General features: G+C 43.4%; 1 protein-coding gene across 1 annotated transcript in view; it reads right to left on the minus strand.

Moving 5' to 3' along the window:
• Positions 1-17,028, minus strand: part of MOB1B (MOB kinase activator 1B) — a 48,438-nt gene that overhangs the window by 13,662 nt on the left and 17,748 nt on the right. Inside the window, exon 2 of the mRNA XM_058192207.1 lies at positions 3,720-3,886. Within this exon, the coding sequence (XP_058048190.1) occupies positions 3,720-3,886 (167 nt within the window). The remainder of the gene's footprint in view (positions 1-3,719; positions 3,887-17,028) is intronic.

The raw sequence follows: 17,028 nt of genomic DNA on the forward strand, positions 1-17,028 counted from the left end.
TAAATAGAGTGGCTTGCCCCCCCATTCGGCTCTTGCAAATTTTCCAGTTTTGTTTTTCGGCAGAACTGGTGCTTACAAAACTGTGCAAAACGGGAGTTTTGCCTCAATTAACTCAGTTAGTTAGCACTGCGTTATCTTTTTTTTTTTTTAATCCCATTTTGACAGTACAGAAGCTAGGAAAAAATGGTGTCCTTGAGAACCGGCGAGGATAATATTCTATCCTGCAATCATGGCTTTTGTTCTCTTCACTTCACGTTGACAGTATCTGCCAGTTGGCTCTTTCAAGTTGTTTGCAGACTTCTATCTGAAAACAGACCTTGACAACCCGAACTTCTGGGATTTGTTTTGTTTTAGATTGGCTGCAGAAACATCTGTCCTTATATGTAGTCTCCCACAATTGGTGGCTCTCTGGGAAAACAAAGCCTGACCCTTTCAATGCTGCCGCCATTAATCTACCAGTCAGATTATTTATTTAGCAAAACTTTCTTCAAGGAAGGTGCGTAGGAATCGAAGTTCCTGCGATCCAGATTATTTATTTCCGTCCGACTGAACTCAAATCAAAATGAAAAGAGGAGCTGAATATTCCAAGAGATTCTGCACTTGTACGGCCAGCACTCAAATCTGAATAACATTCTCATCGCCTATTAAAAAAATGATGTATTTCTTTTTTTTTATACAAGGACAGGAGTCTCTCTGGCCGTCCTTTCCCCGTTTTTTTCCCCAGCAGCCATGTTTACATGGACTAGTAAATCGCATCATAATATATCTTAAAATTGTTCTTCATCGTTGATATGAACATTAAGAGAGAGAGAGAGAGAGACTGCTCCTCATCCATGTCTTTGCCTCAGAGACGATAACGTCTTCCTCTCCAGACACTGGGGAATCACAAATTCTGCATACACTGAGGTAATTCCATGCACACCCTTTTGTGAGGAGGATGCATTCCAACAGCAGTTTCCAAAACTTCAGTGCGCAGAAAATAGAACTTTTGCATGTTAGTCCAGAAGACACGATGTCCTTGTAACCTTGATTCGTGTGTACAGGTAGTTCCTCAACATATGACCACAATTAAGCCCAACGTTCCGGCTGCTGAGGGAGAGAGTTTTGCTCCATTTTACAACCTTTCTTGCCACAGTTGTGAAGGGTGTTAAAGTTGATGACTTCCAATCCCTGCTAGTGCAAGATGGGGCTATGCAATCCGGGGGCAAATGCCTCCAATATCCAACTGGCCAGGGTGTGTTATTGTGGACGCAAACACAGCCTTGCAATCGTTGATCCCCGACTTCCAGGGCTATTCCTGCTCAGCTGCCTGCCCTTCTCTTCCCATATAAGGGAGGCATGGCTGGCCAGGGAGAACCGGTGAACTGTGTGGAATAATCGGGTACAGGTACTCCTCGATTTACGACCACAATTGAGCCCAACATGTCTGTTTTTAAGCGAGATACGTGTAAAGTGAGTTTTGCCCCATTTCCTTGCCACAATTGTCGAGTGGATCACTGTAGTTGTTCAGTTAGTGACCCGGTTGATAAACGAATCTGGCTTCGCCCACTGATTTTGCTTATCGGAAGGTGGCAAAGGGGGAATCACACAACCCTGGGACACTGCAACGGTCATAAGTACGAACCAGTTGCCAAGCTTTCCCGGGATAGCTCAGGCAGTAGAGAAGCCTGTTATTAGAACACAGAGCCTGCAATTACTGCAGGTTCGAGCCCGGCCCAAGGTTGACTCAGCCTTCCACCCTTTATAAGGTAGGTAAAATGAGGACCCAGATTGTTGGGGGGGCAATAAGTTGACTTTGTAAAAAAAAATATATACAAATAGAATGAGACTATTGCCTTATACATTGTAAGCCGCCCTGAGTCTTCGGAGAAGGGCGGGGTATAAATGTAAACAAACAAACAAACAAACAAAAAAGCTTTCAAATTTGAATCCCATGACTATGGGGATGCTGCAACAGTCGTTAAGTGTGAAAAACCCTTTTTTTCCGGCGCCACTGTAAATGTTGAATGGCCAGTAAACAAACAATTGCAAGTCCAGGACTAGCTGTAGTGATAACCCTCAATTCTTTGTTTTTTAAAGTAAAAGAGATGACAAATGTATGGTGGAATAGTCTTCTTTTTCCTTTCATCAATCTGATGATGACGATGATGGAAAAGAGACGAACCTGACCACAGCTGTTCCAGAACAAAACTCAGAGCTTTATCAGAACAAAACTCAAAGTGACTTCAAGGTTTTCAACTCATTTGACTTTAAAACAGTCAATTGTGAAGATGGGCTACTCACTGAAAGTTGAGTAGCTGAAGCGGAACGCAAGACTGGTAAAACTGCCTACGGTCTTTTTGTGAGACTAGTAAACTACAGTGGGAACGAGTAAACGGAGACCACACGTCCACAAAGAAACGTAACTAATTCTTGCTTTAAAAGCCTGAGTAGGAAGGGGGGAAATGGAGGGGAATTCGTCAGCTGGGAAATCATGTTATGTTATTACATGGGCCTTTTTTTTAGTTTTATTTAAATGAATAAATACATTAATATTCATTCCTTTTTTAAAAAAAAACCTGTAGAATCACTATATTATTAATATTAGATCTGTTTATTGTGTTTTTCTCTGGTACATTTCGGCTAAAAATAACTAAATCAGGAACCATGGTAACGTGTGTCCAGACTGAACATCTGGCTGGCATTGCTGCCAAAACCAAGGAACAGACTGGATCCAGACAACCGCTTCTTAAGCCAGCTTCGTTTCCAGCAGAGTTCAGAAAGGAGGCGAAATTTAATGTTTCCCTGCACAAATCTGTCTTATCAAACTGTCCTGCTGTGAATTCAAAGCAGGGCAATATTTCTGGGGTTTAAGGCCACCCGAATAGCCTTAAGTTTTAGCTTCCTGTTTTCATTTTAACTGTCTTCTAACCAACGGCTTTCTGCTGTGGTGCTTTTATTCCATTACAAGTTTCTTAAGGTTGTTTGTCATCCAGATTCATGACGATGAGGGATTTACAAATCTTGTAAAACACAGGTAGCCCTCGAGATTTTCAACACTTCGTTTAGGGACCGTTCGGAGTGACAGCGGCACTGAAAAGAAGGGATTTCATGACCGTTTTTCACACTTACGACACTGGTACCATCATCAACTTGCAATTCGGTTGTCAAAACATCCAAATGTAAATCACGTGACCCTGGGGAGGATGCAGCGGTCGTCGAGTGGGAAAAGAAGTCATGAGTCACTTTTTTTCCCCCAGTACCGCTGTAACTTCGAAAGGCGGCCAGTGGTGGGATTCAACCGGTGTAACAACCGGTTCGCTGAGCGTGCGCATGGTGCGTTTGAAAACAGATCTAAAACTTACCTTCTACTGCAGCCCCGGTGAGTAAAACAGCTGAGGCGCGGCAATCCACTCTGCCGCGCCGATCAGCTGGGCTTCAAACAAAGGAAATAAAAGTAAGTAAAGCACAGGGACGGGCCCAGCTGATCGTCGGAGCAAACCGGTTCGCTCACAGCTGATCATCAGAGCTACCGGTTCGCTCGAACCGGTCCGAACCGATAGAATCCCACCCCTGGAACGGCCACTAAATGAACTGTTGTAAGTCGAGGACTTCCTGTACTTCCTACTAAATAGTATGTCTCAGTTGACCAATGCCAGGAGGAATGTATTATATTAAAGACAAAATAAGGTGCATCAGTGCTTGAAAACATATACAGAACCAAGGCAGATTCTCCTTACTGTTCACGGCAACCCATTCGTTTAGATCTTCGCCTTCGGGCAGCATAACAGCCATCCGTAAGTTGCCACTTCCAAGAGTTGCCTCCGCGTGTTTCAGCAGCTCATACTGGTGGGAGCCTTCTGGAATGTTCTTCTTTGGTTTAAAAGTTTTAGAAGAGCGGCTACCACTGCAAAAGGGAGGATATTTTGGCTGAGCATCCGAAGCAGGGAAATCATTTCATTATTTCTATTCTCACATTCTTGGTTAAAAAAAACCCCACCACATTTCTTCCCTCCTTCACAAGCAATATAAAGAATTACATTAAATAGGATTAATGTCTCTCGGAGGTCAGCATTGTTGCATTCAACCTAGATGACACCCACAACCCTCCCAATTAAATTAAATTTTTTAAAAAATGATTAAAACAATTATCTGTAAGATTGTCAAATCCCCTCAAGGCTTCAATGTTCTGAGATGGCAATATTTTGTTGACCGAAAACACATGCAGGTGTTCTTAACTTTACAACCACAACTGACCCCAAAATTTTGATTGCTTAGTTAGCCAGTCTGAGTTTAGCCCTATTTTACGACCTTTTTTGTCACAGTTGTTAAGCAAATTACTGCAGTTGTTAAGTGAATCATGTGGTCCTTCAGCAAATCTGGCTTCTCCTATTGACTTTGTTGCTCGGAAGCCAACATTTTTATAACTTGACCATGGGGATGCTGCAATGGTCATTAAGTGTGAAAACTGGTCACTTTTTTCAGTGCTGTTGTAACTCTGAATGGTCACTACGCGAATGATTGTAAATTGAAGACTGTCTGTAATTTGGAAACAACGCTAAGCAGCAGTATTACAGTATTAAAACAGACAAAATTAACAATTAACAAAACATAATGGGCAGAAGTATAAAAATAACCCCAAATAGCGAAGAGTCTTCTAAGGCAGGGGTGTCAAACTCGATTTCATTGAGAGACGCATCAGGATTGTGTTTGACCTCGCGGGGCTAGGAGGGCGTGGGAAGATGGGTGTGGCCAGGGTGGGCGTGGCCATCTTGATGTCACTCATCGAGGCCCCGTTTTCAGCCGCAACGGCCTCCTGCAGCCCTCTGCCAGCAAAAATGGAGCTTGGGCGGCCTCTCCTGAGCTCTGCTTTTGCTGGCAGGGGCTGCAGGAGACCGTCATGGCCAAAAACAGGGCCTTGATGAGTGACATCAAGCTGGCCACGCCCACCCTGGCCCCCAAGGTCAAACACAATCCTGTTGCGTCTCTCAATGAAATTGAGTTTGACACCCTTGTGTGCATACTTGCTCCCTGAAAATGTTACTAATAAATAATAATAATAATATTTTAATTTATAGACCGCCCTTCTCCCGAAGGACTCAGGGCGGTGAACAGCCAGTTAAAATACAGGAAAACAGACAATATTAAAAACAACCCTTAAAAACTCATTCAATTGGCCAAAACTAAAACACAGTTACACCCTATAAATTACTAAAAATTTTAAACCCCAATTAATCAAATTAAAATTTTAAAAAATCAAGCCAGTCCAGCGAGACGAACTGAGTTACAAGTTATATATACTGAGTTATTGAGTTATATATACTGAGTTATAACTTATCCTTATTAAATTTATGCTACATAAATCTTTACATAGAAAGGGATTTGCTTTGTATTATATATTCCCCCCTAATCTGAGTTCGATTGAAATTTTCCCAAGGTGGAACAATATACACTGCACTCTTTTTTTTTCTCCATTTTTTTATTTTTTTGCTACGGGGCCGATATTAACATTCAAATTAATGGAGAATTTTCTCCAAATGGGAAGATTGGCACAAACCACCACGCCCTTCATATATGACCACAGCTACACGAGACTCTACTACTGGCCATGACCTATGTGCAGATGAGGCTACTGCAGAAGGGGCCCTAAATACAGAATGAAAGCGCACTTCGTTGTGAACCGGTGCAAAAACAAGACGCAAGCCAGGTTGGAACCGACGACGGCCAAAGTTATACATCAGCAAGAGATATAAAAGGCGAGTTAAAGCGACGATTTTATTTTTGTGATGAATAAAATATGGGAAATTATTTATTGAGCTGACGTGGCACTTCTTCAAATCATCTAAATATTTGGTCCCAACTCAACATATAATTAATAGTGAGCAACCTCGCAAATGGAAAAGTTTTTAGGCTTGGTCCTTTGCTGCTGTTTAAACTCAGATTGTCCCATGCACCTGATTTTTCAGTGGGTGGGAAAAAAAAACCCCTCTCCTCAGGTGTCTATAGAGATTCTCAGTCGTCCAGGTCATGGTTGTCCCAAAGGTGGGTTTTTTCAAGAGGCAACTGGACTTTCTGGGTTTTGGGTTGTTTTGTTTTTTTGGGTTTTTTTTTTGCAGACTGAGGATGACTGAGAATCACCATAGAAACTGAGCTTGGGATGCAAATCTTTGAATGGTGTGGGAGTATGAATGGATTTCCAGAAAAACTGCAGACTACAGGAACCATCTGCGCCAGTGTTGGAATGCAATTTTTTTTTACTACCGGTTCTGTGGGGCATGGCTTGGTGGGCGTGACAGGGGAAGGATACTGCAAAATCCTCATTCCCTCCCCACTCCTGGGGGAAGGATATTGCAAAATCTCCATTCCCACCCAACTCCTGGGGGAAGGATATTGCAAAATCTCCATTCCTACCCGACTCCTGGGGGAAGGATATTGCAAAATCCTCATTCTCTCCCCACTCCTGGGGGAAAGATTGCAAAATCTCCATTCCTACCCCACTCTAGGACCAGCCAGAGGTGGTATTTGCCCATTCTCCGAACGGCTCAAAATTTCTGCTACCGGTTCTCCAAAACCTGTCAGAACCTGCTGAATAGCACCCCTGCTTTGGGCTTCAGTGTGAGATGTATCCCCAACAGCTTGCGCTCAACAGTGAAGGGACACAGGGCAGAAAATGTCCTGCCTAGAAAGGCACAGCTCCAGATTCTCAATGAAAGGGCCAGGGATAGGGGTTGTTCCTCTGCCCTGGTCCTATTAGACCTCTCAGCGGCTTTCGATACCATCGACCATGGTATCCTGCTGCGCCGATTGGAGGGATTGGGAGTGGGAGGCACCGTTTATCGGTGGTTCTCCTCCTATCTCTCCGACCGGTCGCAGTCGGTGTTGACAGGGGGGCAGAGGCCGGCCCCGAGGCGCCCCACTTGTGGGGTGCCGCAGGGGTCGATTCTCTCGCCCCTTCTGTTTAACATCTACATGAAGCCGCTGGGTGAGATCATCAGTGGTTTCGGTGTGAAGTACCAGCTGTATGCGGATGACACCCAGCTGTACTTTTTCACGGACCACCCCAACGGTTATCAAGTGCTGTCCCGGTGTCTGGAGGCCGACGGGTCTGGATGGGGAGAAACAGGCTCAAGCTCAATCCTCCAAGACAGAGTGGCTGTGGATGCCGCATCCCGGTACAGTCAGCTAAATCCGCGGCTGACCATCGGTGGCGAGTCACTGGCCCGATGGAGAGGGTGCGAACTTAGGCGCCCTCCTGGATGAACGGCTGTCTCTAGAAGATCATTTGACGGCCGTCTCCAGGAGAGCGTTCTACCAGGTTCGCCTGGTGCGCCAGTTGCGCCTTTCTGGACCGGGAGGCCCTATGCACGGTCACTCACGCCTCGTGACGCCTCGCCTGGATTACTGCAACGCCTCTACATGGGGCTCCCTTGAAGGGCATCCGGAGGCTACAGTTAGTCCAGAATGCGGCTGCGGGTGATAGATGGAGCCCCTCGTGGCTCCCGTGATAACACCCATCCTGCGCAGGCTGCACTGGCTACCTGTGGCCTTCCGGTGCGCTTCAAGGTTTTGGTGACCACCTTTAAAGCGCCCATGGCATAGGGCCGGGTTATCTACGGGACCGCCTACTGCGACCAGATACCTCTCACCGACCCGTGCGCTCACAGGAGGGACTCCTCAGGGTGCCGTCAGCTAGGCAGTGTCGTCTGGCGGCGCCCAGGAAGGGCCTTCTCTGTGGGGCTCCCGCCCTCTGGAACGAGCTCCCCAGGACTCCGTCAACTTCCGGACCTTCGACCTTCCGTCATGAGCTCAAGACACATTTATTCATCTGTGCAGGACTGGCTTAGATTTTAATTTTATAGGGTTTTAAATTGATTTTAATATTTATATTTCTATTTTTAATGATAGGGCATTGGAATAAGTTTTTTAAAGATTATTTTAATTTTATGTATCGATGTTTTATATGCCTGTGAACCGCCCTGAGTCCTTTGGGAGATAGGGCGGTATATAAATTTAAATAATAAATAAATAAATAAATAAATAGAAAAACATCATCTACAATACAGTCCTTTCCACAGTTCCAAGAAGGCTCCATACCCATTTGCACCACTCAGGTGACCCTGACGGCACAGGTAAACTTCCAAGTGGCCTCAAGGACTCCCTAAAAGAATGCAAATGACCAGATGTTTGCAAGGAGTACAAATCCTTCCATTCCCCACCATCCAGTCAGAGCTGAAGAAGAATAGAACAGAACAGAACAGAACAGAATAGAATAGAACAGAATAGAATAGAATAGAATAGAACAGAATTCTTTATTGGCCAAGTGTGATTGGACACACAAGGAATTTGTCTTTGGTGCATACGCTCTCAGTGTACATAAAGAGACAAGATACGTTCGTCAAGAATCATAAGATACAACTCTTAATGATAGTCATAGGGTACAAATAAGCAATCAGGAAACAGTCAATATCAGTATAAATTGTAAGGATACAAGCAACAAAGTTACAGTCATAAGTGGAAGGAGATGGGTGATGGGAACAATGAGAAGATTAATAATAGTGCAGATTTAGTAATAGTTTGACAGTGTTGAGGGAATTAATTGTTTAGCAGAGTGATGGCGTTCGGGAAGAAACTCTCCTTGTGTCTAGTTGTTCTGGTGTGCAGTGCTCTATAGCGTTGTTTTGAGGGTAGGAGTTGAAACAGTTTGTGTCCAGGATGCGAGGGGTCTGTAGATATTTTCACAGCCCTCTTTTTGACTCCTGCAGTATAGAGATCCTCAATGGGAGGCAGGTTGGTAGCCATTGTTTTTTCTGCAGTTCTAATTATCCTCTGAAGTTTGTGTCTGTCCTGTTGGGTTGCAGAACCAAACCAGACAGTTATAGAGGTGCAGATGACAGACTCAATAATTCCTCTGTAGAACTGGATCAGCAGCTCCTTGGGCAGATTGAGCTTCTTGGATGAGAAGCAAAATGTCTTCAAAGAAAAAAAAAAAACCCCAGAAAGTCCAGTTGCCTGGGGAGGCTGTTTTTGCCCTCCCAGAGCTCAAGGAAAACCTGGGGAGGGCAACCCCCTCACCACCATCACCATGGTGTAGGAGGCCTATTAGGCCACGCCCACCATGGCCACGCCCACCCAGCAACCGGGCAGAGAACCCCTTGCTAAAATTTTTGAAGCCCACCCCTGTCTATAGCCTTCCTTATGCAAGTAAGAAATGAAAGATTTATTTCAAGTGGGGTGTCTTACTTCTACTTTTTAATAGAAGCCAAACCTTCAAGGAAGTATTGGTTTTAATCTCATTGCCACTGAAACATCCTTATGACAAATGCAGGGGCCCTTCGACATTTTTTTAAAGCCCCGAAATGTTTGTTAAAGCCCTGTTGGTCTACTTCCTCTTTTACCATATAGATAACAGGAACTGTACCTCCCCCACCGCTTAGTCTCCCTTCCTAAATGACATATTCAAAACCCTACTTCCAGTTTTTGGCTGACACTTTGAAAGCAAAGCATGAGGGGAAGCACATTGGAGAAGGTACACAACTTGGGCGTGCTCCTGGATGGTCGTTTGTCCTTTGAAGATCATTTGGCGACCGTCTCCAGGAGAGCTTTTTATCAGGTTCGCCTGATCCGCCAGTTGCGTCCCTTCCTGGACTGGGATGCCCTATGCACGGTCACTCATGCTCTCGTTACCTCTTGCCTGGACTACTGCAATGCTCTCTACATGGGGCTCCCCTTGAAGAGCACCTGGAGACTTCAGCTAGTCCAGAATGCGGCTGCGCGGGTTATTGAGGGAGCGGTTCGGAGCTCCCACGTAACACCTATCCTGCGCAGACTGCACTGGCTGCCTGTTGTTTTCCGGGTGCGCTTCAAGGTATTGGTTACCACCTTTAAAGCGCTCCACGGCTTAGGACCGGGCTACCTACGGGACCGTCTACTGCCGGCCTCTATCTCCCAGCGTCCGGTGCGTTCCCACAGAGAGGGACTCTTCAGGGTGCCGTCAGCCAAACAGTGTCAACTGGTGGCCCCCAGGGGGAGGGCCTTCTCTGTGGGGGCTCCTACCCTGTGGAACGAACTTCCCCTCGGGCTTCGACAACTACCTGACCTTAGGACCTTTCGCCACGAACTTAAAACCTATTTATTTCATATGGCTGGACTGGCCTGATTTTAATTTTAAATTTTAATTGAATTGTTGATGGGTTTTAAATTTTGTAATTTTATGGGGTGTAATGTCATTTTAAATTTTCCGGCATATTTGAATCAGTTTTTTAAGGGTTGTTTTAATTATTGAGTATGTTTGTTTGTATTTTATTTGCCTGTTCACCGCCCTGAGTCCTTCGGGAGAAGGGCGGTATACAAATTAAAACATCATTATTATTATTATTATTATTATTATTATTATTATTATTATTATTATTATTATTATTATTATTTTCAGCAGAAAGTTGGCGCATGTGTTTAGCAGCTGATACATTCAGGGACTATTCAGCTTCCAAAACTAAAATAGGTTAAAAAAAGATGCCCTCAAGAATTTTATTTAAATCTCAATTAGGAAAATTCACATATCGTTTCCTTATTACTCTGTCACTCATATTCAGCTAAATAATGAAAATATTACGCCTGAAATTCTACACTGCTGTACCTTTAAGGCCCAGTGAATTCAGCTTTCAATTTAAGCAATTATCCAGATATGCTGACTTCAACTCCCAGAATTAATGCTGAGATATCTGGCCATTAAATTTGAAACTTCTGGAGAACATCCAAGATAAGGAAAGTGAGTTTAGTAAGTAGTAATTATTTCATCTATTGCTGCAAACCTCTCTTTTAAAAAAAAAATCAAAGAGAAATAAGATAAAATATTATCTTATTTAGACAACTTGGAAAAACTGTCCAGAAACTGGTTCATAATGAATCTGTCAAATCCCATTTTAAAATTCTCTAAGCTGCTGACTATTGCAGCAGTGAATTACGTGAATTGGTAAACATTATAGAAAATATGTTATTTATCTGCCTGGCATCCTCTGCCAGTAAACTTAATTAATCCATTGAGGGTGGGGGGGGAAGCTGACCGCATACTTCTCAGTGTCATCCATATATTTTATAGCAACCTCATTATTTATTATACCATATTTCCCCTAAAAAGATTAGGTTTCCCTCAAATAATTTATTTTTAAAATGGTCATTTTTTATAGCTTTTATAAATAACTCAATAGTCCTTCTACTTCCTATTTTCCCAAAAACAACCCTGTGAGGTGAGTTGGGCTGAGAAGGTGACTAGCCCAAGGTCAATCCAGCCAGCTGTCATGTCTAAGGCAAGACTAGAACTCACAGACTCCTAGCAAATGGACCGAAGTCACCCAGCCGGCTTTTATGCCTAAGACAGGACTAGAACTCACAGACTCCTAGCAAATGGACCAAAGTCACCCAACCGGCTTTCATGCCTAAGACAGGACTAGAACTCACAGACTCCTAGCAAATGGACCAAAGTCACCCAGCCGGCTTTTATGCCTAAGACAGGACTAGAACTCACAGACTCCTAGCAAATGGACCAAAGTCACCCAGCCGGCTTTTATGCCTAAAACAGGACTAGAACTCACAGACTCCTAGCAAATGGACCAAAGTCACCCAGCCGTCTTTCATGCCTAAGACAGGACTAGAACTCACAGACTCCTAGCAAATGGACCAACATCACCCAGCCAGCTTTCATGCTGAAGGGAGAACTAGAACTCACAAGTCTCCTGGTGATTGACCCAAAGTCACGCAGCTAGTTTGTTTTGTTTTATGTCTAAGGCAGGACTAGAACTCGTACTTTCCTGGTTTCTGGGTAGCCTTAACCACTAGACCATATGGTCATTAAAGCTAGGAGGTTGTGTACAACAAATTGGAGAACAGGGACTCTGCTGAAGAACTGGAAGAGTGAAATTTGGCAAAGACTATTTCTCTTTTATAGGATAAATGAAGGTTGGAAAGAGGCGTAAGTCACTGCTGCATTAATTTCATGAAGAAACCTGTTGAGCAGCACGGGTCATGGTAAAGTTTGAAAAACAGGCGCTGCACGGATACATGACACACGCAGATCCCCAGACATGTATGCTAAAAGAAGGCAAAGGCCTCAGATAAGCCATCTGAGAAATGGCAGGCGGTATGTGGAGATGAAAATTACAAATGCAAAAAATGAATGCAGCAAAATAAACAAATCAAGATACAGATTTTAAGCTTACAATATCAACACAAAATCATTGATCAGCATTGACACAATGCCATATAGACAGATAGGCCTATATCTACTGTATGGAAATTATTAACATGGAAATTGACTAATCTAAAGAAAAGCATTAGGGGTGACATGATAGCAGTATTCCAGTATTTGAGGGGCTGCCACAAAGAAGAGGGGGTCAAATTATTCTCCAAAGCACCAGAAGGCAGGACAAGAAATTATGGATGGAAACTATTCAAGGAGAGAAGCAACCTGGAATTAACGAGAAACTTCCCAACAGTGAGGACAATTAACCAGTGGAATAGCTGGCCTTCAGAAATCATGAATGCTCCATCACTGGAGGTTTTTAAGAACAGATTACAATTACTAGACAGTCACTTATCTGAAATTATATAGGTCCTCCTGCTTGAGAAGGGAGCTGGACTAGAAGACCTCCAAGGTCCCTTCCAGCTCCATTCTATTCTAAATTAGTAGACCCCAAAAAAGAAGGGGGGAAATGTAGATTTGGTGCCTATTCAGAGACGGAGGAGAAAATGAATGATGTAGAAAAAAGGCTAAGGAGAAAGCAAAAAATAATGCAAGCCCAATAATGTTGGTAGGTTGGAATAGTAGATTTTGGAGACCTTCTTAACATCAGCCTTCTGATTAAACTGACAAACTCAACACATTTCAAAATCACACGATCCAATGGCTGAGCCACAATTATACCCCTGAAAGAAAAAAAGAAAAAAAGCACAAAATTTTAAAAGGACAGGAAATAAAAGAGTGCATTTGTCCATAAAGTTGGTAAACGAGATCTCAGAGTGTACAGTAATTTGGTATGTGGCTGCAAAGGCTAAAACAACACTGAAGGATCAGATGCCTCTGAAATAATTGTTGGATGTAATAACACAACACCGAAAGCTTCCTTACAAACTTAATGAAAAGGACCGGCTGAACTTCTGTTTTGGAACGGAGGAATGTTTGCCCTACACCCAAGCAAAGAACACCTAACAGCAGAATTGAAGAAAATCCAGAGAAATTACTGATTTTTCTCTCAGCTGTTCCATGTAATGCACGGCGGTCTTAAAATTTCAATCCAAAGGGCAGCTTTATAGCAGGGGATCATATATTTTATATATATAAAACCCGTACAGGAAAAATAACTGGATAATGAGAGCTTGATCAGATCAATCCAAAAAGCAAAATGACGGTTGAAGTCAGAAATACTATGTGAAGAAATGGACAGATTTGACATTAAAGATAAAAGAAAAAGAAGATACAGAATGTTTTCAAATAAGAATGCCAGCCACATGACCGTGGAGACGTCTTCGGACAGCACTGGCTCTTCAGCTTTGAAACAGAGATGAGCACCGCCCCCAAGAGTCGGGAACAACTAGCACATATGTGCGAGAGGAACCTTCACCTTTACCTTATAGAAGGAATAGATTAGACAATTGATAACCCTTGGTTATCAGTGGAGATCAAGTGGAGCAAGTGGCCAGTTTTAAGTTTCTGGCTGTTATCATAACCTGGGGCGCTCATATTGCAGCACTGGTCAAAAGGGCCCAGAAAGAGATTATACTACCTGAGACTTCTCAGGACACAACAACTGAATGAAAAATTGTTGGTGAACTTCTACCATTGCACTATAGAGAGTATTTGAACTTACTGCACCTGTGTATGATTTGCCAGTCACACAGTGGCAGATAGGATAGCACTCCAGAGGGTCAACGTCATTGCCCAGAGGATCACTGGTTGCCCTATCCTCTCCTTGGAAGAGCTTTATAGCTCCCGCTGTCTTAAGAAGGTTCAAAACATTCTTAAAGATCCATCTCATCCTGGGCACCCTTTTTTTTTTTTTTTGAACTATTACCATCTGGCAGACGGTACAGGATAATAAAAACAAGGACAAATAGGCTGAAAAACAGCTTCTATCCCAGTGTTCTGTCCTCCTTCGCCTCCGTCCGAGTGATGGCTTAATTAGCCGGCACTATCAGCTCTGGCAGCAGAATAGCAAACGTCTGCCAAGTTCTCTGATATCTCCCTTGATGCTGGTGAGTCACTTCAGCTCTTAGTTAATCAGTTGATTTGCCGGCTACGAAGAGACACAGCAGTGCTCACTGCTTTTATATCCTGTGGGGTGTGGCTCCATGACTCAGCACTTCCTAGGCCTGCCCCACCCCTGCTTCTGTTGTTCCTGCCTCTCCTGCCTACAAAACCTAGGATCCAACCAAGCCTGATTGCTATCAGCTGGGTCTGAAGGCGTGGTCTGGGGGGGAAGAGTCAGGGGACAGAGGCCTCGTTATCTCTTCCACCTGGCCTGTTTCTGGCTCCTGGAGCTGAGCCAGGGAAGCCGGTGCTCCCAAGGTAAGTCCTGACGGCCCTTCCCCCTCACTTTCCAAGGCACTTTCTGGCACTTTCCGGTTCAGGGGGCGCAGACACAACACCCAGGGCAGTCACTATATTGAATTCTATTGTATAGTGCAGTATTAATGCACTATCAGCGGTTTTCAATTCAACCGCGTAGAATGTGAAGGATCTGTATTTTGTTTTATTTTTTATACTTTTCTTATCTAGAATGTACAGCGAGGTTGGCGTTTAATTTCGTTGTACAAGGTGCAATGACAAGAAAGTAAAGTAAGTAATTCACAATACAATCCCTCAATGCATCCAAAAGACTTAACAAGCGGGCAGTCCCTGGGAAACTCTGAATGATGTCTGGGTATGCAAAACAAGAGAGAAAAAGGAAGTAGTAAGGCTTTACATCTGCCTAGCTTTTCTAAGTGTCTTTTTTGGCAAGCACAAAGTGAGTATACCCCACAACGCTTTTTTACTTTGCACAATTCGCATTCTCTCCCTGTACAGCCTGGATACTCCGATTATCTATGTTGGCCGATCAAACACCAGAGATATACCATTGCTGCTCCGTTGAGTAAACATGTCACAATTCACACTCAACCCCTTAATAAATTAAACGGTGCTGCTTCACAATTCATGCGGGTTGTTGATTACCGATTCAAACAGGATAAAACTGGAGGAGATTTGAAGGGACACTTTCGGAAGAAATTTCAATGCAAGGGTGGAATCAAGACAGAAAACATTTACGGGAAGGAAATAGACCAAACAATACAGCTAAGACAGAGGAAGGAAGGAAGGAAGGAATCACAGACAAAAGGAATGAGGAGAAAGGCTAACGAAGATGTCTACACTCACGCATTTTAAACAGAAAACAACAGAAATTGTTTCAAAAGTCGAAGCGATGCAAGGAACTAAGGAGTCGAATAGAAATTACTCAGAAACATACTAACTGCAGAATTTTATGACGGCATAAACAGACTTAAGCTCTCCCTGTGTTTATCTGCACACTTAATTCCCCAGTTAGTGCATTTACAACTGTAAACTGAGACTATGAGATAGAGATCCATTCAAAAAACAAGAGATCTGTTTTATAACTTGCCACTGGATTATTTAAGACAGCTTCTTGTAAAGTTAAACCCCGCTGGATCTTTTCAGGGGTAAGCCAGTTGTTAAAGTTAATCCCCCAAGTTAAATCCAGGACTTGAAACAGCAAACTCGGAATATATTGTGATCTGAAAAGATGTATTCTTATCGCGGCATAAAGAAACAGATGCTGGTTTCCTGTTTAAAAAAGCAGCGGTGAAATGAAAACACATCAGCCTTTCAGAAGAAAACCCTGAAAATGGCGAGCGACGGAGTTGAGAAGGAACTAAAAAGGGAAGACCGCAAATGAGACGTTCACATAATAGAACGCTACAGAAGCCATCTAAACGGAAATGCAAATTGGAATACTGTGCAAGATAGATGTGCAAAAAGCTACGCTTAATGCATTAAACGTTCAATGTTCCTTTATTCCTTTATTCTCCACATGTAGCTAGAGAGAACAGAATAAAACTACAGAAACCACATCTCACTTTTCCGTAACCCTCCATCCTTCTTGAGAATAAATGCACCCAGCACCTCAAGTCTTCAAGCATCAATCTTTATTTAGATATATTATTTGCATTTCTCTGTACAGGAGGGGCTATATGAAAAATACTTAATAAGTCATTTTATGCAACTTGTGCTATTAAAAAGGTAAAGGTTCCTCTCGCACATATGTACTAGTCATTCCCGACTCTAGGGGGCGGTGCTCATCTCCGTTTCAAAGCCGAAGAGCCAGCGCTGTCTGAAGATATCTCTGTGGTCATGTGGCCGGCATGACTAAATGCCAAAGGCTCACGGAACGCTGTTCCCTTCCCACCAAAGGTGGTCCCTATTTTTCTACTTGCATTTTTTACGTGCTTTCAAACTACTAGGTTGGCAGAAGCTGGGGACAAGTAACAGGAGCTCACCCCGTTCCGCGGCGCTAGGGATTCAAACCACTGAACTGTCGATCTTTCGATCAACAAGCTCAGTGTCTTAGCCACTGAGCCACCACTCAGTAATTCCCTATTACTACCCTTCAATTCTTCATATTGCAATGTATAGTACAGTACTGCATCTTTAAAAAAAAACAAACAACTTCTAGAAGCTTTCCTAAGAACAGAGGAAGTGGTCGCTGTTATTTTTAATTTTTCAACTAAAGAAGTCAGGTTTCCAGATGTCCACTGCTGATATGATTGGGATACCGGCCAACACTGGGTGAAGAGTGGCAAATTGCAGATGGATACAATCTGCTATCTTTTGTCTGGCACAGAAATTTAAGCAGGCGAGCACACCGTCACTGAAGGCCTTTGTAGACGACCACCTCTATAAATCAGTTTAAATACTTATACAGGTAGTCCTCGACATGCAGCAGTTCGTTCAGTGGCCGTTCAAAGTTAAAGCGGCACTGAGAAAAGTGACTTATGACCATTTTT

This window comes from Ahaetulla prasina, chromosome 8 (assembly GCF_028640845.1).
Source record: "Ahaetulla prasina isolate Xishuangbanna chromosome 8, ASM2864084v1, whole genome shotgun sequence".
In the NCBI taxonomy this organism is placed as follows: domain Eukaryota; kingdom Metazoa; phylum Chordata; class Lepidosauria; order Squamata; family Colubridae; genus Ahaetulla; species Ahaetulla prasina.